This window comes from Crocodylus porosus, unplaced genomic scaffold (assembly GCF_001723895.1).
Source record: "Crocodylus porosus isolate Cpor-Errol unplaced genomic scaffold, CroPor_comp1, whole genome shotgun sequence".
Taxonomy (NCBI): domain Eukaryota; kingdom Metazoa; phylum Chordata; order Crocodylia; family Crocodylidae; genus Crocodylus; species Crocodylus porosus.
The window spans coordinates 41,421,050-41,446,008 of record NW_017728951.1 but is presented as its reverse complement, the minus strand read 5'-3'; the positions used below and the strand labels follow the sequence as shown (position 1 = coordinate 41,446,008).

Below are 24,959 nucleotides of genomic sequence, written 5' to 3'. Positions count from 1 at the left end.
AAGATTTTGCTGAACCTGTCAAAGAATGGGTTGGTGACTGCCAACTTTATAGCAGCTCTTTTTAAAAGCCTGAAGCAAGTTGGTAGGTAGGGAAACCTGTCATTAATTATACAAAGATATCACTTAAAGCAGTTTCCAATCTGGAATAAGGCATTAATTGGCATTTACTAAATTAGTGTTGCAGTTTGTTAGACTTGCGATGTGTTACGTTTTCTTGTTTACCATACATAAAAAGAAAAATCTAGCTGACAGCCCTGCCTGCAGACAGTCCAGTTACAATTCAGTAGAATTTAAATAGCAGTAATTTTAAATGTGAAAGAAAAAGTTTCTTCTGATTAATCCAAGAAACAAAAAGCCAGACCAGCTTTTCAGACAGTTTGTTTACTGGAATATTTTGTATTTTTCTCCTTGCATGCTGTAGTAATCTACATCCCCAGTTTTTTTGCCTTGGGGTAGGAAAGGTGACCAGTTGCTTAGATTTCTTGTACACATTGTAATATCATTACTCATATTTTGCTCAAAATAGTCTTGCTATTTCCATTCCAAATATCGCTCTTTCACTCAGTGTCTGTTCTCTCTGTCCTGTCTGTCTGTGCAAAGAAGCATTCTGACAGGTGGCAGGCTGCCACCATGATGGTGGGGATACAGGGGACAGAGCAGGGGATTGAGAGATCCCCACCCTGCTCCCTGGAGGTGATGACAACAGAGCAAACAGAATGGGGGGCCTCACCCCCCCCCCTGCTCCCTGCAGATGGCGATGATGGAGCGGGGGGGTGCTCCTTGCTCCTAGGAAGTGATGGTGGTGGCATGGGTGGGGGGAGTGGAGTCGGGATGCCACTGTGGGGAGAACAGGTCTGGACCCCAAGCAGCAGGAGGGATAGGGGGAGTGGGCCCAAATTGGGAGGGGGGGGCACAGAGCTCCCCACCCACTCCCCTCCCTACATTCTTGATGGGCAATTGGCTAGTATCCTTAATAAATTCCTAATGTATTATCTCTTCCAGTATCTCTTTCCTAGATATTAAGACCTTGAGAACTAGTTTAATCAAACTGACACGCACAGAATAAACCACAATGTCAAATTAAAGCATTTACTATTTCAAATACTAAATATATAATCTTTTCTTTTTTAGCCCTTAAAAAAAACCCTGAATGCCCTACAGCTGGGTGCTCAACCCCTGGCCTTCAGGGCTCCCCGTGGAGCCCTGCAGGCTGTTGCTCTCTAGGCACTAGATTGGGCATGCAGGGTAGAATGGGACCCCAGTCCTAACACACAGGGTCTGATCCAGCCCCATGCCACTCATTTGGTCCATGGGATCACAGACTTGAACCCTACTGCTTTACAATAATAAACTAGTCATTTGCCTTATGGAAAACTTTAAACCATTTTCACTGAAATTGGCATTTCCTATTAAAGTTCTGTGAAGGCTATGGCTATGGTGTGGGAGGGGTGGTGCCATGATGCCCCCTAGTGGCTGTTTTGATCCTGCCTGGCTCTTGCCCATGCCTCCTAGGGTCTCACCCTGCTTCCTTACCTACATTGTTGTTAAAAGCAATGTAAGAAGGCTCCCCTTGGAGGCTGGTGACCCTAGGGTTCCCTCTCCTTAGGTCCTGCTTGCCTTAGCAGCTAAATTCATGGTCACTTCTAAAGCTAAACCTTGCAGGTGCTACTGCTTGATCATTCTTATGAGGCACCTTGCCTTAGTACAAGGTTTGGCCTCCTCTGGCTTCCAAACCCTTGTTGGGGTCTCAGCCTTCCCAGCTGCTGCCTCTTTTCTCTAGCTGGCCTCCTTTAACCTAGGCTCACTAAACCAGGTCTTAGCTTACGAGCTCCAATGCCTATTTGGTCCTTCTCAGGCACTGGCCATCCCTGGCTTAGATCCTGCCATGGCAGTGTTCTAAGCCCTGTGGCACCCCACTGTGGCTGCCTCATTCAGCCACACCCAGTCCACTAGTGTTGTAGCAAGCCAAATTAAACATCTGTGAATACAAAGAAAACACAGGCATACTGCTTGCAACACCTGTTGCTCCCGAACTATAATATACCTGGGCTAGACCTGCCTCCCCCTTGTGAGCAGGCTCCCTGAGGCTGCTTCCCACAGTCAGCTTCTCCATGGGAGCTGCTTCTCCTCCTGCTTTCCTAATTGCCATCTTTGGGACAGGGATTATGTGCCCTGGAAGCCCTTCTGCCTTCCCCTCAGCCTGGCAAATGGGTGTTTGATCTCTCAATCAGAGGGCTGCAAGTGCTCCTGCTACTTGCTTCTCTTGAAGTGATAGAGGCACCTGGTGTCCTGGGACATGCCCCTTCCTCCTGGACCAGCAGCTTCAATCCCCACCTCTCTCAATAGAGTTCCTCTCAGTTCTCCCCTTTGATTCCATAGGTCACCGTTCCCATCTGCCTGTAGCATGCTTTTGCACAGGTGTCTAGGGCTCTGATTAAGTCCCACTCAACCTCCCTGGCTGAGTAACAGGGCTTGGGTCTGCTGTTGCACCTTCCTATTACTGCTAGCTTTTTTTCTATCCCATTTCTTTTTTCTCCCCCTTTTCCAGTCACTTAAATGTTATACCTGCTTCCACCCACACAATGCACATTTATTTTTAATAGGGATTCTAATATTTCTATTACAAGCATTTGGTCTTCTTACAATGCTTTTTTTAAGTACAGATTTTCTACCTGTCTGTTTTCAATCTTTAAAGGTCTTCTCAAGGAAGACTTGTGGCACTCAAGATAGTTGTTGTGTAAACTAAATTTGGAGGCTTAATTCTTCTATTTTTACACATGCCAGCACCGGTCTGTTGAAGCTGGTGGGATTAAGCGGTCCATTTATGTGCTATACCTTATGGAAGCAAAGGAAATTTTAAAGAAAAATGTTTGTCACTTTTGTGCCATCCAGATCATAATATGGCTAAATACAGGGGGTGAGGTGTAGGGGGTGAATGTGCACCCCCAAGAGTGCTGGTGTACCCTCTGTTTTGCTGGGGCGGCAGGCAGGAGCACTAGTGTCCCGTCCCCGTCCCCCGCCCCGTGAGCGCTGGCCAGGGAGCAGAGCTGCCAGCAAAAGTGGAAGTGGCCATGGGAGTTGTGGAAGTGGTGCGGGTGCTTCTACAGTCAGTGAGATCTGCTGACATCCCACTGATTCGAGAGGCACCAGACACCCATGGCTGGATAAGTGTCTAACCCCTGGAAGGAAGTGGAGTAACTTGGAAGATACTCTGATGTATAGGGACCTACCTAAACTGCAGTGTAAATTGGCAGTACAGCAACACCTTTAATTTTGCGCTTGTAGCTCCCTGCACCTCCCCCTGACCCCACCACTGCTGAGTGGCCAAGAGGCAAAAACTGCAGCACTAATTGCGTCTCAGCCACTTGGTGGCAGGGGGTGGGGAAGGGGAAGCGGGGCACACTACTAAGATATTGTTTCATAGTTGTTAGGGTCTGGAAAGGACCTTACAGATCATCATAATGACTTACCTTTAACTGCCTATAAATTTTAATCCAGCATTTCAAGACTTGAGCACTGTGCAGATATGTCCCTTTTTTAAATCCAAAATGCCAATTAAAATTAAAACTGAGCTTGTGAGAGAAGCAGCATGGGGATAATTATGCTGTCTCTCTGCTGTTGTGCCTTCATAGCCTCTGTGTTGTAGAGCTCTGTGTATTGGAGCATGGTGATAGGCGAATCTCACTGAGCCTATAACCCTTGGTTTCTAACTTCCTAATAGCCCAAATCTGCAAAATGGTCACAATTCTCACTGGCACTTGTAGAATTTCAGGCAATTGGCAACTTTCCTGATAGGTTCCTATTTTTTAAAACTCACAAAAATCTCTCTGGCATTAAACATGCCATTCTGTATTCATTTTGCTTAGTGTAGTATGTGACCTATTTTGAATAGTAAATTTCCTCAGAAATTCCCTTAACATTTCTTCAGCTTATTTCATGGGATGGGATGCTTGCTACAAACACAGTTCCACCCATATTTTCCCAGAATGAGTATTAGGAATGAGTGACATCTGTCCTCTTGCCAAGTGGATTGGATTTTTCCAGCTTTTTTGGGGGGGGGAAATTCAATCCTTGCATACACCAAAAGGAAATGAGATTGATTAAACACCAAGTAGTTATTTGTTGGGTGTTGCTAAGAGATGGGGTGTATCTGAGTCTGCCAGTGATGGAGTGTTTGGGTTGGAAACATTAAATTGAGACAGCATGTAAACATATGGAAGGCCTGCCAGCTGGTAGCTGACATGCTATGCAAATTTCTGCTTGCAGTACAGGCTGTGATTTTTTTTTTTTTTTGTTATGGAAAACATGAAGGAGGATGGAAAGGGCACTCCCCTCCCCATACTACACTACTAATTAAAAGCAACTTTAAAGCATTCTTAAGAGACCACTTACTTTGAAAAAATAAATCCAGGAAGTAATTTTCAATGGTAAGAGAATAAAGCTAAAGATGAGAGAGGCATGTGGAAAGTAGACAACTGTCTTACTGTGTTTGTAACTATGCTTAATTAGATTGGTTACACACATAGCTCTGATCTAGTACAAATGCAAAGAAAGTAGATGTTAATTAAACAAAAGCCTTTGTTAGTATTGGTCTTATTCACCTGAAGTTCCCAGAATCCAAATAGTTATAACTAAGAGAAATACCTCACAAGACTCCAGGTAGTTATGAACTGAATACATAGTATTTTTGTCCTAATTATGGGTAAATTGAGAGATTTTTAGGGGCTGATACTGATAGCTGATTTTTAAGGAGGCATGTTGGCTGATGCCAATCAGATTTACAATACAGTGCGTGCAGCTGGTAAGTCTTTGGTGGAAGAGGAGTAGGAGGGGAAGGGGCATAGGTGGGGGCAGATCAAAGCCCCTGAGGTGAGGGAGGGAGTAGAGCTGTGGGCAGATGCTGCCCAGCTGGGGCAGGGTACAGGATGGAGCCGTGGCTCGTCTTGGGGGCACAAGGCAGGAGGGGGTGGTTCCCACCACTGCCCACCATAGAAGGGCATGGAGGGGGGCAGCATGTGGCCCCAGATCTGGGTAGGCGGGCTACAGCTGCGGGCTGGGGTTGTGTAGGGCTCTTTGAGTGTGGAGGGGGGGTGGGATTGGATTGGGGCCGCACTCAGGGCAGGTGGTAGTGGTGCTGGGAAGGGGACTACAGGTGGGCTGTAGCCACCCCAAATTTTGTCATAGTCCCCCCCCTTCCAGCACCACCACTGTCTGTCCCAAAAGCAGCCCTGAGCCAACCTGCCCCCCACCGCACTGGGAAGCATGCCCTTCTGGGGAGCATGCAGTGGCAGGAGCCACCCCCCCATGCTCCCCAGACAAACCGCTCATGGCTCTGTCCCACACCCCACCCTGGTGGGGCAGTGCCTGCCCCAGCCCTGCTCCCTCCGTCACTGTGGGAGGGCATTAATCTGCCCCCCTCCCCTTCCTTCCCCCTTCCCCTTCCTCCACAATACTTCCTTTCCTCCTCTTACCAGCTGCATGCAACTTTCCAAGCGATGATCCTCGCTGCTTGAGTGCTACGCTACGGCTGCAATCAATTTTCTTTATTTCGGTGCTAATCTGATATTGGACCGATGAATCAGTGCACCTCTAGTTGTAATAGTAAACAACAGGTGAATTATGCATCTTTATAAATGAAAGGATTAATGCTCTTCAGATACTTGTATTAAGGAGCATCAACAGAAATTGAAAATCCAGTCACTTGTACTTAAATGAGATGGAATCTTTTGGAAGCAGTAGTTAAACATCTGCAATTCAATTCTGTCATTGAACTGAAGGCAACCTACTACTGATCTTTTATAAGATTGGGTCTTGCTGGCTGCATTATTGAATGTCATCAAAAGCTAAATGGTAGAATTGTCTGTATAGGATCTAGTTTACATGAGAACAGGGTCTAGTGCTATGTGAGAAAAATATTGGAGGATCTTTAATTAAACAAGGAAATGTCATTTTTATGCCTGGATTTTTAAAAGGAAGCTACAAAAATTAAGTATACTGATTCCATTGAAATAAAGGCATCTCACACTCTGGCTCTTGGGAGAAATTTGTTTTAGTGGTTTTATGCATAACCTACCATTAGCAGGACCACTTACTCCCTTATACTTTCCAAAAGGAGAATATGTTCTTAATCTCACAGGCCTTTACACTGGATCTCAGGGAGCCAGTGACTTTCATGGGCAGGGGCTTATGGTGAACAAAGCTTGCCCTTACCCCACTCTCCAAGTATGAGTCATTCATAATAGACTTGAGTTGTCAGACTTTGCTTGGTGCAGAGCTAGGAAATATGGGGAGGGGTCAGAAATGTGGAAACGTGTTAAAGATGCTAGAGCAGTGCAAGCAGCATTCTGCCCTTCTGCAAGTCTAGATCACTAGGGCTAACTCTGAGGGGCTGGAACAACCTTAGTTAATGTAAGAGATCAACCAAATGTCATTTGGGGGAAAAATTATGGGAAACGGTTTTCAAGACGTACTTTTTCTGTCACCCCTCTATAAACAATGAGTATCCCTTGAATGGATCTTTGGGAATGCAGAAGAGCTTAAAAAAAAGCAGAACCAGAGGTTGGATACCTTCCCCTCTAGTAATGTAATTGGAGGGCAAGACAAAAGGAGCCACCTGTTCTTTTTTTCCCTCTTCCAACACATTGCCCAGTATGGTGGCTTATTAGGACAGGATTTAAAGCTGTGGTCTCCTCCAACGTTTTTATGGTAAAGATCATTTTTTGTAAGTAAAGGGCACCCCAGGATCTACTGCCCTCCCTGCCTCCCAGACAAACCCAGGTGGCATGGCTCAGCCCAGCCATGTGCATCCTGCTGCTTTTGATCTAAGAGGCTGAGACTGACTGTCAGAGGCTCCATGATTGACCAATCAAGATTGACTCATTGGTGACCACTGATTTAGAGGCTCTTCTTCCCTATGCAACTGTCTGACCAAGGAACCCCTCCTTCATGCTACCCCTTGCTGTGGGGTAGAGACTCCACAGCCACCTTTTTCCTTACTGCTGTTTTTAAGTAAGAGAGATCAGAGCAATGCAGCAGAGCATTTGGATGGAAGGGTGTTCAGTTCAGCTCTGCCATGTTGGTTTTTTGTTGCTCCCCTCTCCCCCTTGTATTTCTTCCATCCAGCTCCTGCACCTGTGGAATCCTCACTGACCACCATACCATTCTTAGTGAAGAGGGCTGGGCAGAGAGGAGCCAACCTGTGCAGGGCAGACACATAATTAAGAGATGATGCATGGGCATTTAAAAGACTAATAGATGGGCAATGCCCCTTTTTATAGTGGATTCAGTCAGTGCAAAGGATGAAAGGAGGAGGGAGCTGGACAATGAAACATGGGGATGATAAGGTTATTTTTTCCTCTTAAGGGAATTAAATGCCCCAATATATTCTTATTAAAGCAGAATTTAGGTTGTCTACTGCTTGTTGTCCTTGTAGGAAGTCTGCTTCAGCTAAACTAAAACCTCTGAATTTCCTGGTTTCCAGAGACAAGGTACTGTATACTACCTGTGCAACAGAACTGTAACTCAGTCCACTAAGCTATAGATACCCCAGCATACCAACAGCATGCATGCTTGTGCTTGACTGAAAGATGGCACAGAAGACTCTGGAAACGCATTGCATGAACACTGTAAGACAAAGTCTATCCACTTCTCTTTGTCTGTCTTAGGTCATGGGCATAGGAAATGGGAGCTATATCCCCCTTGCACATTCAAAAACAAAGCCACCCAGTTTTGTATAATACTATCTCACCTTTTCTCTTAAGTTTATTTCCAAGACACAGCTTTCACTTGTTCCTCTTAAGGCTCTGGGAAGCACAGCCCTGTATGTCACAAGACTGTATAATCCTCCTGACAAGACCACCTGTGTGCATCACTACTGATGCAGCCTACAGAACTGAACACCAAAATAAGGTACATGTGCACCTCTTACCATGTTACAATGGTAGCAGCTCTGTCAACCTGCTCCAGTTACTGTCCATCATTCAGTATAAACATACTGAATGCAGTGAAGGCAACTGGAATATGTGCAGATGAATCCTGTGGTTCAAAGCTATGGAATGCTGCACAACCAGTGATGTGTTTCTGGTCATCAAGGTCCCAACCTTTCCAGAACCATTCCCTTGTCAGCTCTTGAGGGCAGAGTTCAGGTTGCACTGCAAAGGTTACATGCATACATTCTTCTTTCCGTGGTTTTCATAAACGTATGTGTAGCTTGGTTTGATGTTCTGGCAGGTCATGTGGCATCACCAGGCTATGTTATTACTGAATCAATAAAGTTTTGAAGTGGTTAATTCTAGGTAAGGATAGGCATGTGCCCTCAGTGATTGCTCCTGAAAACACTACCATACTCCTTTACCAATACACAACACTCCTCCTGGGTGGTTTTCGTGTGCCTTTCATCCAGGTTTTTCATTTGCTCAGACAGTGGGGAAGGAACAAAACTAGCATCTGAATTTTTTCAAAAAGGAGCAAACAGTCCTCTGCATAGCAAGCATATGTTGGACAAAAAATGTTTTCCTCTGAGGCCTTTCTGTTCCCTTGGAACTAGAAGAGTAACTAGAAAGAAGGAATTGAGATCCCTTGTAACAGAGGTCTTGACAAGAACGAGTAGTTTATCTTTGAGTATAAGGAGCACTGAAAAGCAATTTCCTTCACCTCTATAAGAAATTTCTCAATCAAGTCAACGATACAGCAGCTCAGGGGTATCAGAAGCTACTAGTTTACTTACAGTAACTACCTATGGCTTAAATGTTGAACTGTGGATGAGTATTCAAAGCCTGTTCCTTATGGGGACTCTCTGCTTCCAGGGCTTTATATTTCTGTAGTCTAAGCATTGCTGGAGATGGAAAATAGAGAATCTTCAGTGAAGTACTTAAGACTATAGAGGTGGAAGGCATTTCTGGGTCATTAAATCCAGTTCCCTGCATTTGCAGGCAACTAACTACACAGAGGGCATGTCTACATGAGACATTGACTGCGCAGTAGCCTGATACTACTGCACAGTAGTGTTGCATGGGAAAAACCTTGCCAAGACGCTGCTGTGCTGTAATGTTACTTAAAAGGCATTGCTGATGCTACTGTGCTGTAATTCCAGTTACTGTGCATTTATTTAGTACTTCCTAATACATGTACTAAATAAATGCACAGTAACAATTGTGTGGTAGCATCTTATGTAGATGTACCAAGAGACTTTTTTTTTTTTTTTTTTAGGGGGGGGGGGATTTCAAATTCTTACATGCTGCTGCTACCTGGCATGAGCCAGAAATACCAACTACTAACATTCCAAAGATCAAAAAGACAGGAAGGCTGCTAGTGCCCTGCCACTGTAGTTGCATATACTAAGAGGATGTTAGGAAGAACACCATACCTTGTGCCACAGAGGCAAAATCTCTGCAGTCCATGTCAGTCTGACCTAAAGCTGGTGATCAGCTTGACCTTGAACAAAAAAGCAAGACCCTCTTGCCACTATGCCTCAGATTTCTAATGCTAACACACGCCAGTCAAAACTCCTAGCTTTAGCTGTAGCCAAAGTTCAGTCTGTCAGAAAAGTAGAACAGAAAAAATGAATAAGCTAATGAAGTACTGGAAATCATGGGGGCCAGGGGAGAATTCTTCATATCCATTCCAGGTGACCAACAGAAGCCCTGAAGCATGGGATTCCCAGGCACCTACCATACTATGAAAAAATATGTCTGTACCCCAACACGAAGATGGCAGATATTTGAATCCACATATCCCGTATACAGGTTTTCAAACAAGAATTCCCTTCCATAAATTTACTGTGTTTGATAATAAGGGATTCAGACCTTTTTGCTCTTACTGTGTGTCCTGAAAAAACAATACAAAACATTTTTAAACAGTGGAAATCTTATAAATTCAAATCTAAATGATTCAAAACCAGTTTTTAGCCCATTAGACTTGTGAACCTTCCCAGGAAGCTGAACCAGCAGCTGGTGTGAAAGTACTCATGATTTATATGTCTGTGTGAGGTTTTTTTGTTGGGTTTTTTAAAATTTAAATTTCACAAGTTTTGATCTTTGACCTTTTTGCTTTTAGTGTCCTAATCCTAAAAATGTCTTGCAGTTTGACTGCTGATATCATTTACTTGACCTATTGGTGTGAGTAGCAATTTTATGATGGATTTGCTTCTGTACCAATGTTAAGACACAATTTCTTACCCATGATAGTACAGTGCTTAGTTCTTTTCATTGCAAAACAACATTTGAGTCGAGATAAACAAAGGGATGAGGAACAAGAGTTGAATGATTTCTGTGTTGCCTGTAGAAGTCTGATGCTGGAAAGCTTGGCTGGTTAGAGAATCTTAAATCCTGGGGAATACCATAAATAGTTTCTGAAGTAATATCTTTCATAGCGCCAGTAGTAAAATAATCCAGTGATCTCTGAAATAGTATTCATTAAGGAAGTATGTGATTAGTTAATCTCTTAAAGGGAAATTGTTGCCATCTATTTATTGTCTTGCATAAGATAAATCGGTAGTTTTGATTTAGTTCCTATTTATCCCATGCACTGGTACAAGCTAGGGGCTGACAGGTTAGGCAGCAGTCCTGCAGAAAAGGGACCTGTGTGTTATAGTGGACAATAAACTGAATATGAGCCAACAGTGTCCCCTTGCTGCCAGGAACGCTAACGGCATACTGGGCTGCATTGGTAGGAGTGTAGCCAGCAGATCAAGGGAAGTGATTAAACCCCCCTATTCAGCACTGGTGAAGCCACATCTGGAGTAGTGTGTCCAGTTTAGGGCCCCCCACTACAAAAAGGATGTGGACAAATTGGAGAAAGTCCAGTGGAGGGCATCAAAAATAGTGAGAGGGTGGAGACACATGACTTCTGAGGAGAGGCTGAGAGAACTGGGTTTATTCAGTGTAGAGAAGAGAAGACCGAAAGGGGATTTAATAGCAGCCTTCAACTACTTTTAAGTGTGGTTCCAAAGAGGGTGGAGTGGAACTGTTTTTAGTGGTGGCAGATGAGAGGACAAGGAGCAATGATCCTAAGTTGCAGCACGGGAAGTTTAAGTTAGACATTAGGAAAAACTTTCTCACTAGGAGGGTATTAAAACACTGGAACAGGTTACCCAGAGAGGTGGTGTCATCGGAGTTTAAGACCTGGATAGACAAAGCTTTGGCTGGGATGAACTAGTTGGGGATGGTCCTGCTTTGTGCAGGGGTTTGGACTAGATGACCTTCTGAGGTCCCATCCAACCCTCATTTTCTGTGATTCTAAGTAGGTGTCCATATCACAACCAGAGCTTCCTCCTTAGCAGTATCACCAGAGAAACATGACTGTGATGGTTGACTTGTCTTTTTTACTAGAAGTTGAGGCCATAAAGGTGATGCCCAGAAGCAGAACTTGGTTTATAGCTGCTTGCACTGTACTTGACCCACAGAACGAGCTTTTTGTTTCCAGAGTTCTTAAACCAGCTGTTCTGGCAGCACTAAAATAATCTATGAAAAGGGGATGCTGGAGCTGGGCTTGAAATAGCAAAGCTCTGTTGGAGAAATAAAAGTTTGTAAGTTCTGTAAAAGTTGCCATGAAATATAACTTGACCTAGAACAGCTGAGTAATAAGCACCAATTGTGTTGCCTTGCAGGAGCATAATCGGGATTTATCACATATGGAGTGATTGCAATAACGCAACCAACCCAGAAGCGTGCACCAGGATAGCATGCTATCTATGATCAGAATGTAAAGAAATAGATTTTAGCTAGCAGGCTTGCAATTTAATGTAAATGCTGTGTTTATATATTTTTAAAGAATGTGTCAGGGAGGGTTGCCAGTTAGTAAAACCTGGGTAAGTGTTGATTGTAGTACAACTTTTAGATCTTAAAAAAAAAAAAAAATACTCTGCTACAGATGTCTGATGTACTGAGAGCCTGATGCAAAGCCCATTGCAGATCTGGACCTATTCTTATCAGTGGAGTGTCTTCACTGGGTGCAGTGAGCTTTAGATCAGGCCATTATGGAAATAGTCCTTCAGTGGCAACTAAGGCCACTGCTGCTTGTACCAAACCTTTCCTATGCAACTTGCTCTGCATTTGTTGTCAATTAGGGTTTGTCTTTGTTAACAGATATGCTATTGTATCCATATTAAAATGTACAGAGAACTTTTCTAAGCTCTCATAGCTGATCACTTTCAAATGTTTGAGCTGCATTGACATGAAACAATACTGACATTCAGTGGTTAATTAGAATTACCACAGTTGTGTGACCATCTCAAAAGAGATTTTGGAGGGTTTTAATGTTCAGTGCCTGCTAAATTCAGGACTTGTTTAGTTAAACTGGATTAAAGCAATTATGGCAAGGCTGCCGTGTCATTAAAAACATTCCCTTGCTTTATAAAAATTATCCATCTTTTTTTACTATTGCTGTTCCAGAAACACAATAAATACAATTAGCCTTGGATTTGCTTAATATATGTCAAGAAGAGAACTAATTTATAGCTTTATTTCCATCCCTATCTGTAGCTAATTGGCATCAGGGAGTGTGTCTACATGATATGCTTTACTTAAGATTAGCACAAATTATTGCGCAGTAAGCATTGCTGTCTACACATGCAGATACTGCGCAGTAATTTGTGTTCATCACAAGTAAATTTGCTACCTGTAAATAGAAGTATTGTTACTGTGCAGTATGGCATGTGTAGTCAGCCAATCAGGAACAAACTTGCTCCTGGGCAGCAGGGAGCGGGAGATTGCTCCCTGCCCCTAGGAGCTGCTTCCTGCTGGGGCAGGCTCTACCACTGGTGCCCAGGTGGGGACACTGTCCTCCTGCCCCTGCTCCTTGATCACAGTGGGGGCTGGGAGATTTTCCTAGCCCCTACTCTGACTTCAGTCGTGGAGCTGGGTCTGGGAACAGGCTGGATACAGTCTTCCAGCCCTCATTCCTACAATTGTAGAGCAGAGGCTGGGAACAAGCTCCCAGCCTATTTGTGGAGTGGGGGCTGGGAGCTCCCTGAATGGGGAGAGTTCACTCCCCAGCCTGGAGCTGGCTGGGTCCTGCCCCTGACTGGGACAGTTCCTGGCCAGCCCCAGGCTGCGCAGGGTAGTCTACACATGCAGCCTGAAGGTGGTTGGGGACTGTCTTGTCTTGGGCAATCCCCAGCCAGCACCAGGCTGCACATGCAAACTTCCCCTCAGAGCCTGGGGCTGGCTGAGAACTGTCCAGTCAACTGCTCAGCCCCATGCTCCTATTGGGCAACTGAAGTGCAGGGCTTGGAAAGAGCTGGGTGGGGGAGAGGTTGTATGTCCCAGTCCCCTGCCCCAGTCCACCAGTTGGGGCAGCTAGTCGTGAGACCCTGGCTGAGTGGAGAATCTGGGTGCTAACTGCCCTACCGGCAGATCAGGGCAAGGGGCTGGAACCAGCCCCTCCACTGTAGCTTTTTCCAAACCTCCTGCCCCCAGTCAGGGAGCTGGGGACGAGAGCTCCCCACCTGGGCTCCAGTGGCAGAGCCTGCCCTGGCAGCAGGTATCTCCCAGGGGCAGGGAGCAGTCCACCCACCCCCACCAGGTGACAGCTGTCTCCTGGCCCTATGTTCCCTGCCAGCCCCTCTGCTAGCACCCAGGGGGAGCATAGAGCTCCCCCTGGCTGCTCCAGGAGGCTGGTGCAGGGCCAGGAGCAGCAAATCCACTTCTGCTTCCCCACATGAATAGATGCCTGCCTGGGGTGGTTTATGCTAGAGCAAACCCATCCCACAGCATTTGCATGTGTAGATGCCCCCAAGGATTCCTAAAAGTCCTCCTTTTAAGTGACATCTTGGCTCAGAATGTCTGTTTACCTTTGTAATGGCCAAAGACGTGTCCTTTTTATGCATCTTCCCTAGGAAAAGAGGTGCTTTTAGTATAAGTTAGCTAACTTTGGTTAAAGACCTTTTAGAGACGAGGCAGTTAATCCGTTTCACAGAATTAAGAGGGTGCGTTAGACTAAGCAGCTTCATGGCTGTCAAAAGTGCATTTTTCCACTAAGATAATGAATACACAGATTCAACATAATAAACAGATGCTTGGATTGTAATATTGACGGAGAGAGTCTTATCTGGAGTTAAGCAATTTTTCCAGCAGTATGATACAAGGCTTAAGGCATGTAGTATGAAATGGTTGGTGTTTACTGGTTAGCTCTTCTTGTGGGTATACCACTAAATATGGCAGTTTTGGGGCTGAGTAAATGTTTGTCATTGTTAGGTTTGTTGTGGAATACAACCTATTGTCATTTGAAGTCCATCTTAGCCAACCTATCCAGATTAAAGGAAAATATTATTCATACAGCTTTCTTTGGCTATATGAGTTTAGTTGCTGTTCTTCCCTCCAACTAGTACTCTAGAAATTAAAACTCATTAACTATGCTGTTTCTTCACATCTGTCTAAATAACTTTCTGAACCTAGATATTGAGCACCAATGCTAATATTTTAATCCCCTCAGGGTAATGCATTGAGCTTCCTTGCTATTTTTTAATGTATGGAAGTGCTACCACAACTTCTGATAGAGGTAGCCTCTTTGGCAGTTGGGGTTTTTTTGTTTTGTTTTTTAGCTAGATTGGTTAGCTAGTTCAGTTTACTGCCTGATTCATTCAAAGCTGACAAACAGAATGGCAATTAAGACAACAAAGACATCTTATTTTCCATATCTACTATGTAAATGAAAATCATATGAGGCTGAGATTAAATGTTTTTGTAATTATTATTACTGGTTATGATTTTCAAGACTCTAGTTTTACTACAAATAATATATATTGGCTACATTTAATAAGTCTTTTAGTTTTTTTTTTAGTAAAGCATATTTAGACAAATGTACTTCTTTCTTAGGTATCCTGGGCACTTAAAGTGGGGAGGTTTTTTTGCATTTATTTAATTGTGTAACTGGTAACTAAAACTTTTTTAAATGCTGTATTTCAATTTCATTCCTATTTTCATTTTCAATACAGCTTCAAGCACATTACCGGTAGAAGAGTAAACATTTTGTCAATAACAATGTCATCTACCAACTTAGAATGAAACTAATGTAAAAATTAAGAATCTCAATAAATGTTAAGCTACATAGTTGCTTAAACAAACATGTGTCCATTTGTTTGTCTGCCTGGTTACTGAAAAATAGTCCCAGGTTTGGTAGAAGGGCTACATTTTAGTTGCAAATAATATATTTTGCAATGGTTACCAAGCCAAAAGAAGCTGCCTTTCTTTAAGAAAAAACCTGAAGTAGAAATGCAGAACAGGAATTAAAATTATTATTTAAATAAAATTTCCTGCTTCATAAAAATAATGAGTTACACTATTTTAAATCAAACCATTTTGATTTATTGTTAGCATGGGTATGTTTTGTAAAATGTCCTTTACTTATTAAATATTACAGTAAAATGTATATTTGATGTGGTGACTTAAAAAAAAATTAGTGTAGTATGGTACAGAATTGCCACCACTGTGAGGGAAAGCTGTGAGAATTGATATCAATCTTAGTCACTTCTGTTTGTTTTAACTTGTGTGAATGTGTCTCCAACAGAAAATGATCCACAGTCTGTTTCTTATAAACTGTTCTGGTGATATATTCTTGGAGAAGCACTGGAAGAGCGTTGTGAGCCAATCTGTGTGTGATTATTTCTTTGAAGCTCAGGAAAAAGCTGTCGATGTTGAGAATGTGCCCCCTGTCATCTCAACGCCACACCACTACCTCATCAGCATCTACCGGGATAAAATCTTCTTTGTGTCTGTCATACAGACAGAAGTGCCACCACTTTTTGTAATTGAATTCCTGCACCGCGTCGCAGATACTTTTCAGGTCTGTCACTGGTATAATCTTGGAATTGTCAGTTTGCCTCAAGTGTCTCTTGCAAAAGTTTAAGTATTTTGAAGTAGCTAAACCCTTCCAGTTAATGATTTCCCCCTTGAAAACTGAGGATTGAAACCAAAAGCCAAGTATTGGTTTATAAAGCACACATTTACGTAAGATTTTGCTTTTTCATTTGGCTTCTGGCTATACATACATTTAAGTGCACACAAGGAGAATGTTGTTTACAAAAGTGGCCTTTCTTTAGATATGCTTTTATAATGTTCCTTTCATACTATTTGGATGGAACTAAGTATCAATTATAATTCTATTTTTGGTAACAATTTCATTGAAATGGACACTTACCCTGCTGCACTATAAACCTACTTGTTGGAGTAGAAATCACTGAAGAATCTCTGTTGCTGAACTTGGAGTGAGTGTTCCCAGGAGAGTTGAAAACTAGACTGCACACAGAGATATTTTCCAGACTTGTGCTATACTTCATAGGAGTTATCTAATTAAAGATATGCATTAACATTAGTAATAGCATTTCTATACAGATTTATCTCTTAAGTAAACTCAAATTGTCAAGCATTTTAACATGACTAAAAATTCTTTCCCTTTGTTCAGGATTATTTTGGTGAGTGTTCCGAGACCGCGATTAAGGACAATGTGGTTATTGTATACGAGCTTCTAGAAGAAATGTTAGACAATGGCTTTCCACTGGCAACAGAATCAAACATCTTGAAAGAGTTGATTAAGCCTCCCACAATTTTGCGCTCTGTTGTCAACTCTATCACAGGTATGATTTTAAAATAGCCAACTGACTTTGAAGGTAGCTTTTTCTCTCTCCTGTTTCACTTTAATACAGCAGAGTTACTTCATATTTCAGATTTAATGACCTTCGTTCTGTCCTGATTACAGACAGCTAAGGGTATCCTTTCAAAAGTATTGAAGTGACTCGGGAGTCTAAGGATTTGTCTCTACTGCAGAGTTAAACTCAGTCTAACAACTCAAGCTACTGAGACTGCCATTGTTTTAAAGGTGGCTGCAGCACTAAGGCAGCAAAGCTGGTGTGATTGTAGTTTTGGTGGTGGGGGAGATGATCTTTTTTATACTTCTTGCTGGCATATAATTAAGCGTTTTATGTAGCTTGAGCAAGAGCTTTCATGTTCCAAAAAACACAAGCACCACTGTTTTGTATTGCAATATAGATGAGCTGAATACTCAATATATCAGTGATTCCAGTATTGTCACTGCATGAGTTTCAACTCGCATCAAGTGGACCAGCTTGCTTAAGTTTAAAGCATATCCTTTACCTGTGCATGGCTCTCAGGTGAGGACCAGCACTTGCACTTGCTTTGAACTAAAATGAAAGTGAAGACAAGTCCCATGTCATTAAGTGAACATATTCACAAAAAGGTATAAATAAAATGTAGATGTCTAAGGGTTTGTCATACTATGGATCCTAAGGGGCTGTAAATGGACTGTGTTGCTCTGTCAGTACAGCCCCTTAGTAGAAATGCACCATATGCCAACAAAAGTTGTTTTGTGTTTTCTACTGGCCTTGGCGTACTGTTTCCAGGAACAAAATGACCCAAGCTGACAGAAGCCACCTGCTGTCAGTACAGCTATGTTGCAGCCTAGCTCTGGTTAGAGGTTGTCTGAAGATGCCCCCATTTTCTGCTTTTCTGCTAGCTTGCTTGGGCAAATCCCTGCTTATCATGCTGGCTGTTCAGAATGTCATTCTGAAGCACAGGCTCTCCATGCAGGGTGTTGAGCATAGGTGTCTGACTCAGGACAGTGGAATCCACACAAGGACCAGGAACCTGAAAGTTTTCTGCTGTCATGTGATGTTGAGCATCCAGAGATGTGGGTTTCCTAGAAAATTTTCCAATGCCCTAAATAGAGCATGATCTGATTTACATGTTTATTCAACTTATATTTAGTAAACAAAACTAAAAAAGTACCACCATGTTAATTTTATATCCCAAAAGCCACAAGAATTTGAACTGAAGTAGTTGATTAGGAAAAAATTAAATACAGCATGCTTAATGTAGTTTAAATGTTATATTCAAACAAATTCAAAGCTTTATGTGGAAGGAAATTATTTTTATTGGAATACTTGTAAAGATGTAAAGACAATACACAATAGCATGTGCTTCCCTTACATTGTTTAAATTTTAAGGAAAAAAAATGAAGGCACCGAAAACTATGGACACACAGTTTTTGTATACCCAAAGAACTGTGCATGATGTGCTGTGGTTGTCCACTCATCTACTGCAACAGGGTTTAACTTTCTTCTACTGAGGTCATTGCGGCACCTCCAGTTCCACTGTCAACATCTGTAGAATCGCTTGCACTACTTATTAGTTCCATTGCAGAATCAGATTGAGGCAAATCTGGTTCAGAACTACTTGAACCACATTCTCTTTCACTAAGGGATGGTTTTACCAATGAGTCTATGGGTAAGAGCAACTTATCACGCTGTATCTTCTTCACTAACTGTGCTTCTGACTGATTCTCAAGAAGCAAGAGATTTTGAGAAATAGAAACAAGCTTAGTGGTGCGTTCATTTGTTAGTCTGTTCCTCTTTTTGTCTTGAATGAGCCCAAAGCCTTCCAGTTTTGTCCGCAAGAATCCACTGTTGGTGGAGTGCTTAGGATGCTTAGAGCAATGCTGGACAACAGCCGGGTGTTACAGTATCCCTTCCACCATGTGAGAGGAAACACATTCTCTTGCTGCCAGCCAAATAATGTCTTTGCTCCAAAGTTTTTCTTTTGCACGATACTCAGCAGCGTCTGTCATCACGGCTATTTTGTGGATGTTGGAGACATTCTTAGCTATTTCCATACTTGTATCAAGAGCAATAGATAATTCATCTTTTGATAAATGTTGTCCTCTGGGTTGAGGATCCTAAAGGTTTGCTGCTAGACCTGGCAGCTCAACATTTTCACTTACCACTTTTTGCAAATCTGTTGTTGCACTTGCACTGCCAAGTTCCTGCAACAAAAGGGAAAAGATTTTTATTTTAGCCTAGTCTAGTCTGGCCTCATCCATCAGAAGAAGTGTCAGGGAGCTTGCTTCCCCACTCTCTGCCAGAAAGAACACTCTGCTTGCTCAACTTGCTGCTTTGCTGCCCTAGGACTACACAGCCAAAGCAAAGTATAGTCTGGCCTCTGCCATCAGCCAGAGGACTAAGCTTGCTCTGCTGTGTTGAAATGGTTAATTATTTATCTATTATGTATTTTTTTCAAAATTATTGTTCAGCCTAAGCCACTTCGGGTTTTTAGTGTAAGTGGAAAAGCAGGATACAAATATTTTAAATGAAAAAATAAAGAATCTTCCAGAGTTGCATTAACAACTTTTAAAATTATAATGTTTTAAAACAATATAGATACTAGTGTCTACTATGTGTTGTTTCACATATTAACTTTATTTACATGGGATTCCTGAAGCAGACTTTTCTCAGATGATGTTGTTCCACCACTTTGTTGCATTAGCTTTCTGTATATGGCTTGTACACTTTCAGGACAGCTTCTACATGTTATTAAATGTTTCTTCATTCTTGTTGCATTCTTAGCATACTCCTGCCTGCAATATTTATATCTACCAACTTTCTTCCTTCCTTCAGTGGCTTGAACTTCACTATAATGATGCCACACTAGTTTTTTTTTGGTCTGATTAGGCATTCTTATGACTATTTCAAACCAAAAGCATTAAAAAAACTAAACTTATGCAAACACTTCCAACTTCCCCAACTCAAGAAACGAAATGAGACACTGCTCTGTGTTTGAACTGAAAGCAACACACGAAAATGAATCACGGTTTTAGTTTTGGTTTTGCTTTCACTTGCAGTCTGAGATGAAATAAGAATTTCAGCTTTGGCTTGATTTGACTTGCATAGCCAATTAGGTGAATTCATAACTTGATTTTTTGGTTTGGATTATTATGCGAGTATAGTTACTAGGGGGGTGCAAAGCAGGCCCTATTGGATTCTGATTCAGCATGAATTGGGGACAGTGATTCAATTAGTTGATTCATATCACTGTCCCTGATTCGATTCGGCCAAACTTGAATCTGAAGATTTGACACTGATTCAGAGAATCAACGATTCAGATATAGATACAGCTTTAACATTTTTCTACATACCTCGAGGTACCAGCATGGCTCACGAATGTTGCGATGCTGGGGCAGACCGAGCGTCCCACAGGAGTGCGGGCCACCTCCATGTGCTCAGCAGTGAACCCGGAAGTGGACTGGAACATACTTCCAGTCCCCTTCTGGGTCTGCTGGGCAGTGTGTGGAGGGGGCCCCTCCTGTCTTGGCCATTAGCTGTGGGGGACCCCAGGTGCCTCCCCAGACCCAGGAGGCACCAGTCACTGAGCCAGTGGGGCACAGGGGAGCCTCCCCAGTGCACTCCCCGGTGGACCAGAAGTGCTTCTGGTTCACTCCCAGGTCTGCTGTTGAGCATGCTGGAGACCCCCCACACTCCTGTGGGATGCTCCATGTGCCCCAGCATCACAGCATTCATGAGCTACCTGCTACCTAGAGGTATGTAGAAAAAGCAATTAAAGCTGTGTCTATGTCCAGATCACCCAATCTCTCCAAATCAATTCAGAGGGTTTGGATTTGATTTGGAGAGATTAAAGTGTTCTCTGATTCAATTTGGATTCAAAGATTCGGCCACCTCATCAGGTCAAATCTCCACTGAATTGAATCGGGGACCAAAGCTTCACACAGCCCTAGTATTTACCCTCCTGTTTACAAATCAATAAAACATATATGTACTCTCTCACTTCTTAGGGATAATCACCTGAAAAAACATTAATTACAACTTTGCCATGCTTGCCTAATATTGTACAGGCAGTCCTCGACTTGCAGCGTTTCGCACTTACAACATTTGTAAATTGACACCCTGTTTCAACTTTGATATCAGTTTTGACTTTACAATACTTGATCCAATGTGACACCACACCAGCCAACCAGTTTTGTTGCATCACTCATCTCCCTGGAGAACATATGTCCAAACTTCCTTGGACACTTTCTTTAAGAAAGCAGACAAAACTCCAGAAAAATCTGCAGCCAATAACTCTTCAAATAGTCCAACCAAAAGCCTTTCAAAAAGTCCAGCAAAGTCACCTCCAAAGAAGTCTTTCCAAATCAATATGATTGCTATTTACAATATAAATACATTAATGCAGCTATATTACTCATCTATAATTGATCAAGTACAAAATTCTGGTCTATTTTTTGTGAAGCAATCCCCCATGTATAACATTGTTTCTCTGAGTGACACGAAATAACGGTCACAAGCTGGCAGAGGGCAGATTTAAGCTAGATATCAGGAGGTGCTACTTCACTGTCAGGGCAGCTAGGATATGAAACCAACTTCCAAGAAAAGTAGTGCTGGCTTCTACCCTGGGGGTCTTTACATGGAGGCTGGATGAACACCTCACCAGGATCGTTTGACCCCAGTGCTCTTTCCTGCCTATGCAGAGGGTCGGACTTGATCTGCTCAGGTCCCTTCCAACCCTACCAACTATGAAACTATTATGGGAAAATTGGTTCCGAGTTACAACATTTTGGCTTAAGACGCAGTTTTTAGGAACCAATTGCACCATAAGTCCAAGGACTGCCTGTATTGGCATTCATTGTTACTAATGAATTTTATGAAACAGTGAAGTTTTAGAAATGGAAAATTTCCCAACGAAAAATAAAGCACTGGAAAATTTTCTACCCCACATCTCTGTGAGTATCACAACATGGAAATCTGTTCTTTGGATCTAGCCCCTAATTGTACCCTCCCCTAAATTCTGCTAACTTGAATTATGCCTTTAGAGGTATAAAGAATGCATGCTAAGGCACTAACAGTAAGGACATGTTGTAGCTTACTCAGGGCCACTTAAGGAAATCCTAGTGTATGATGCCTAATTTAGTTATTGAATGCAGTCTTATGTTGGTACATCTAATTATGAGATCTGGAACCATTCTCTTCTAATGTATTCTTTGGGGTGGGGGTGTTTTGTTTTGTTTTTTTATTTTTATTTTTTTCAAGGCAGCAGTAATGTGGGAGACACACTTCCTACTGGACAGCTCTCCAACATTCCTTGGCGCAGAGCCGGGGTAAAGTACACAAACAATGAAGCCTATTTCGATGTCATTGAAGAAATAGATGCAATTATAGATAAATCAGGTAAGATGCCATGTCAACTTAAATTTCCTTTTCAGAGGCTGTTTCAACATTCCATTCAGCTCATGGGATTTAGAGAGGGTTTAAATCGACTAATACGTTGCTTTTCCATCTACCAATTAAGTACACTGCTCTTTTAAAACAACATGCACAAATATATTTTTTTATCTTGTAATAACAATATTGCCTAGGCCACTTATCCAATAAACTATTAATGCAAAAGTAATGGCCTCCACTTAGTTATTGTATATGTGCTAGTACATTAATGTTTCCTAATGGAAACTTGTTTCTTTACAGCCAGAGCTTCAAGTGTGGTGGCATGCATTATCTTTTCTCTCTCTCTTCCATTTTCTTTCATTACTTTTGTGGCTCCTCACTCTGTGAATGGGGCATGAGGTGTTGCTCACTTGTTCCACTTACCTGTTTTCTTGTAATACTGATAGGATGCTCTTTTCAAAATAGCCATCCAGTGTTTTTAACTTTGTATACAAACTACAGCCAACTTCTCTGAGGGGTGGACAAATGTTTGTTTCCTGTCTCTTAAGAAAACTGAGGAAAAAATATAAAGTCTGTAGATGTTACTCACTTAACTGGTATTTGCTTAAAAACAAAATAAATAAAATGACATAAGCAAACTACTCTGTAAGATCTGCCTACATAGGAAATCTCTCAACTGCTCAAAACATAAGTATCTGCCACTTCAAGTAGCATCACACAAGATGTGTTCCAGTAGTGCACCATAAAACAGTCTTTTGAGATTGAAGGATTGGTGTAATGACAACTAGCATTCTCCTCCCCAATCCCAAACAGTTCAATGCAAACTTCAATCGTGATTTCATTTTCCTTGCTGTTCTTGCAGACTGTTAATGGACAGCATCAGTTCTCTCTCCAGTGTGAAATTCTAAGGCAGCTCCAGAAACCCATGTGTATGTTGGGTGCTGAAATTCTCTAGGAGAGTAAAGAGTGATGATAACTAGCCAGATTATTTTGAGGTTTAACACACATCTAAATAGCTCCATACCACCCAATAAGTAATATGTGTGCTTAGTCAGACATATGTTTTATTACAAGGTTCCTGTTTATTTCTGTTCCATTCTACCTCTTCCAACAATGTATGAGGCCGTGGGGATGGTTTGAATCTTACACAGTTAGTTGTAAGCTTGTAAAATATTCCAGTTTGTAAGGTGTTCCTGTTTTTCCCTTGAGGGATTGTGATGAAGGAATCTTGTTTCTACTTTCTAGTGAATGTCACAGGCTTCTCTGCTCTAGAATGACATGTTACTGTATTTACATAGATATCATTAGATCCTGTTCTTTGGAAACAGACCCTTCACCAAATTAGCTTTATTATTTTGTTTTTCTTGTGGCACTTTCCACTGTCTCTTCTGTAGCTTAAAACCTCAGGAGCTCACCAAGGCTTGATATGCCTCTGTCCACTTGTGCCACAGATGAGTGCTATCTTGGTGAGCAAGGAATTCCATGGTCTCTGTCCATCTGAGGCATGAGTTCTAATTTGCGTTTTTAATGCAGGCATGTCTTAACTTCATTCAGCCCAGTGGAACAGATCCAGACCATAGGATCATGTCACTGTTGGGGACCAGACTGCCTGACTTGATACGACCATGTTGGGTAGAAATCCCATGTTCCAACTTGAACAGTACTCAACCAGCTTACAAGCTGTTGTATGTTGTAGCTTACATGCCCCAGTAAGCCTTGTGTGCCACATGTGAAGAGAACCATTTTGTTAGGCTGGGTGTTACAGATGATAGGATCTGCACCGTACTAGAAACTGCATCTGTTCTCCCTTGCTGTAACTCGTTATTTGCTCAGCTATCCACAATATGCTAAGTCATGTCTTTCATCCTCTTTTCAGGTTCCACGGTCTTTGCAGAAATTCAAGGTGTCATTGATTCCTGCATTAAGCTGTCAGGAATGCCAGATCTTTCTCTCTCTTTCATGGTAATGCTAACAATATAATCAGCAATCTACTTGTAAATAACTGTTGTAGTTTTATCCTCAATTAGAATTCTGCAGAAATTATTGAAATAGTGCTGTCAGCAATCCATGATTACAATGAGAGAACTCTAGCTGTTTTGTCATCATGCAGCATATTCTTTCATAATTGGCAACCATGCTAAAAAATAAAATAAGTCATCAGGTGGTTTTTATTATACTCTGACCTCCTTACTCACAGACTTCTATAGACTTTTGCCTCTTAGCCATCACAATGCACCATAATTTTACCAGTGTTCGACTCTAGTTCAGTAGTCTAAGAAGTGTATTCATCAAAACTAGCCCTTCCTCAGCAGGCATCCATGTTGGCAACCTTAGTTTGGATGGAAAAATTGTTCTTGCTTGCACTCAGTCCCTATAGGTCATAGCTGAGGCACTGCAATAGGACAGTGAGGGGAAACTGGCATTCCCACCATCAGGCCCCTGTTCTGTGGCTATTTTAGGGTTATTCTAAGCTGAATCCTCTCTAAAGTACTAGAAGTGCACCCACTGATACATCAGTCCATATATTAGCAATTAAAGGAATTAAAAGGAAAATTGACGTCAACCAAAGAAAGTCTATTGCTGATGTGGTCAATAAATGCCATCTGCATGCAGACACAGCATACATGTTGCCAGGAGTGCAACCAGGCACCTTGGACAACAGTGTCTGTGGGGAGGAAGGGGAATGCAGGGTGCAGATGGAGGCCCCCGCAGTGAGGGAGGGAGTGGGGCTGGGGCAGAGGCAGGTACTACCTAGCCAGGGTAGGGAATGGGATGGAGCTAGCGGCTCATCTGGGGAGGCAGGAGGGGGAGGTAGCTCATGCTGCTGTACGCGCCCTTGGGGGAGGCATGGGGAGCATATGCCCCCAATCTGTGCAGTGTGGGGGCAGGCTGCCTGCTGCATGCTGAGGGCCAACACCAGGCTCCCCTCCCAGCACAGCTGCTGGGAAGAGGCTACAGGATAGTGGGGGAGGGTTATGGCAAACTTTGGGGTGGTTCTAGC

At 42.5% G+C, this 24,959-nt stretch overlaps 1 protein-coding gene and 1 long non-coding RNA gene across 4 annotated transcripts in view; one reads left to right on the top strand and one right to left on the bottom strand.

Annotated features, from left to right (window-relative positions):
- The window catches only part of AP3M1 (adaptor related protein complex 3 mu 1 subunit), a 38,289-nt gene that overhangs the window by 4,390 nt on the left and 8,940 nt on the right, over positions 1 to 24,959 (top strand). For all 3 annotated transcript variants that reach the window (XM_019555560.1, XM_019555558.1, XM_019555559.1), the window contains exons 2-5: positions 15,505 to 15,780; positions 16,399 to 16,570; positions 21,827 to 21,964; positions 23,835 to 23,920. In XM_019555560.1, the coding sequence (XP_019411105.1) occupies positions 15,508 to 15,780; positions 16,399 to 16,570; positions 21,827 to 21,964; positions 23,835 to 23,920 (669 nt within the window). In that variant the 5' untranslated portion in view covers positions 15,505 to 15,507. The remainder of the gene's footprint in view (positions 1 to 15,504; positions 15,781 to 16,398; positions 16,571 to 21,826; positions 21,965 to 23,834; positions 23,921 to 24,959) is intronic.
- LOC109323910 overlaps positions 21,648 to 24,959 on the bottom strand; it is an 11,203-nt gene continuing 7,891 nt past the window's right edge. The window contains exon 3 of the long non-coding RNA XR_002104777.1: positions 21,648 to 21,658. This is a non-coding gene — a long non-coding RNA (uncharacterized LOC109323910). The remainder of the gene's footprint in view (positions 21,659 to 24,959) is intronic.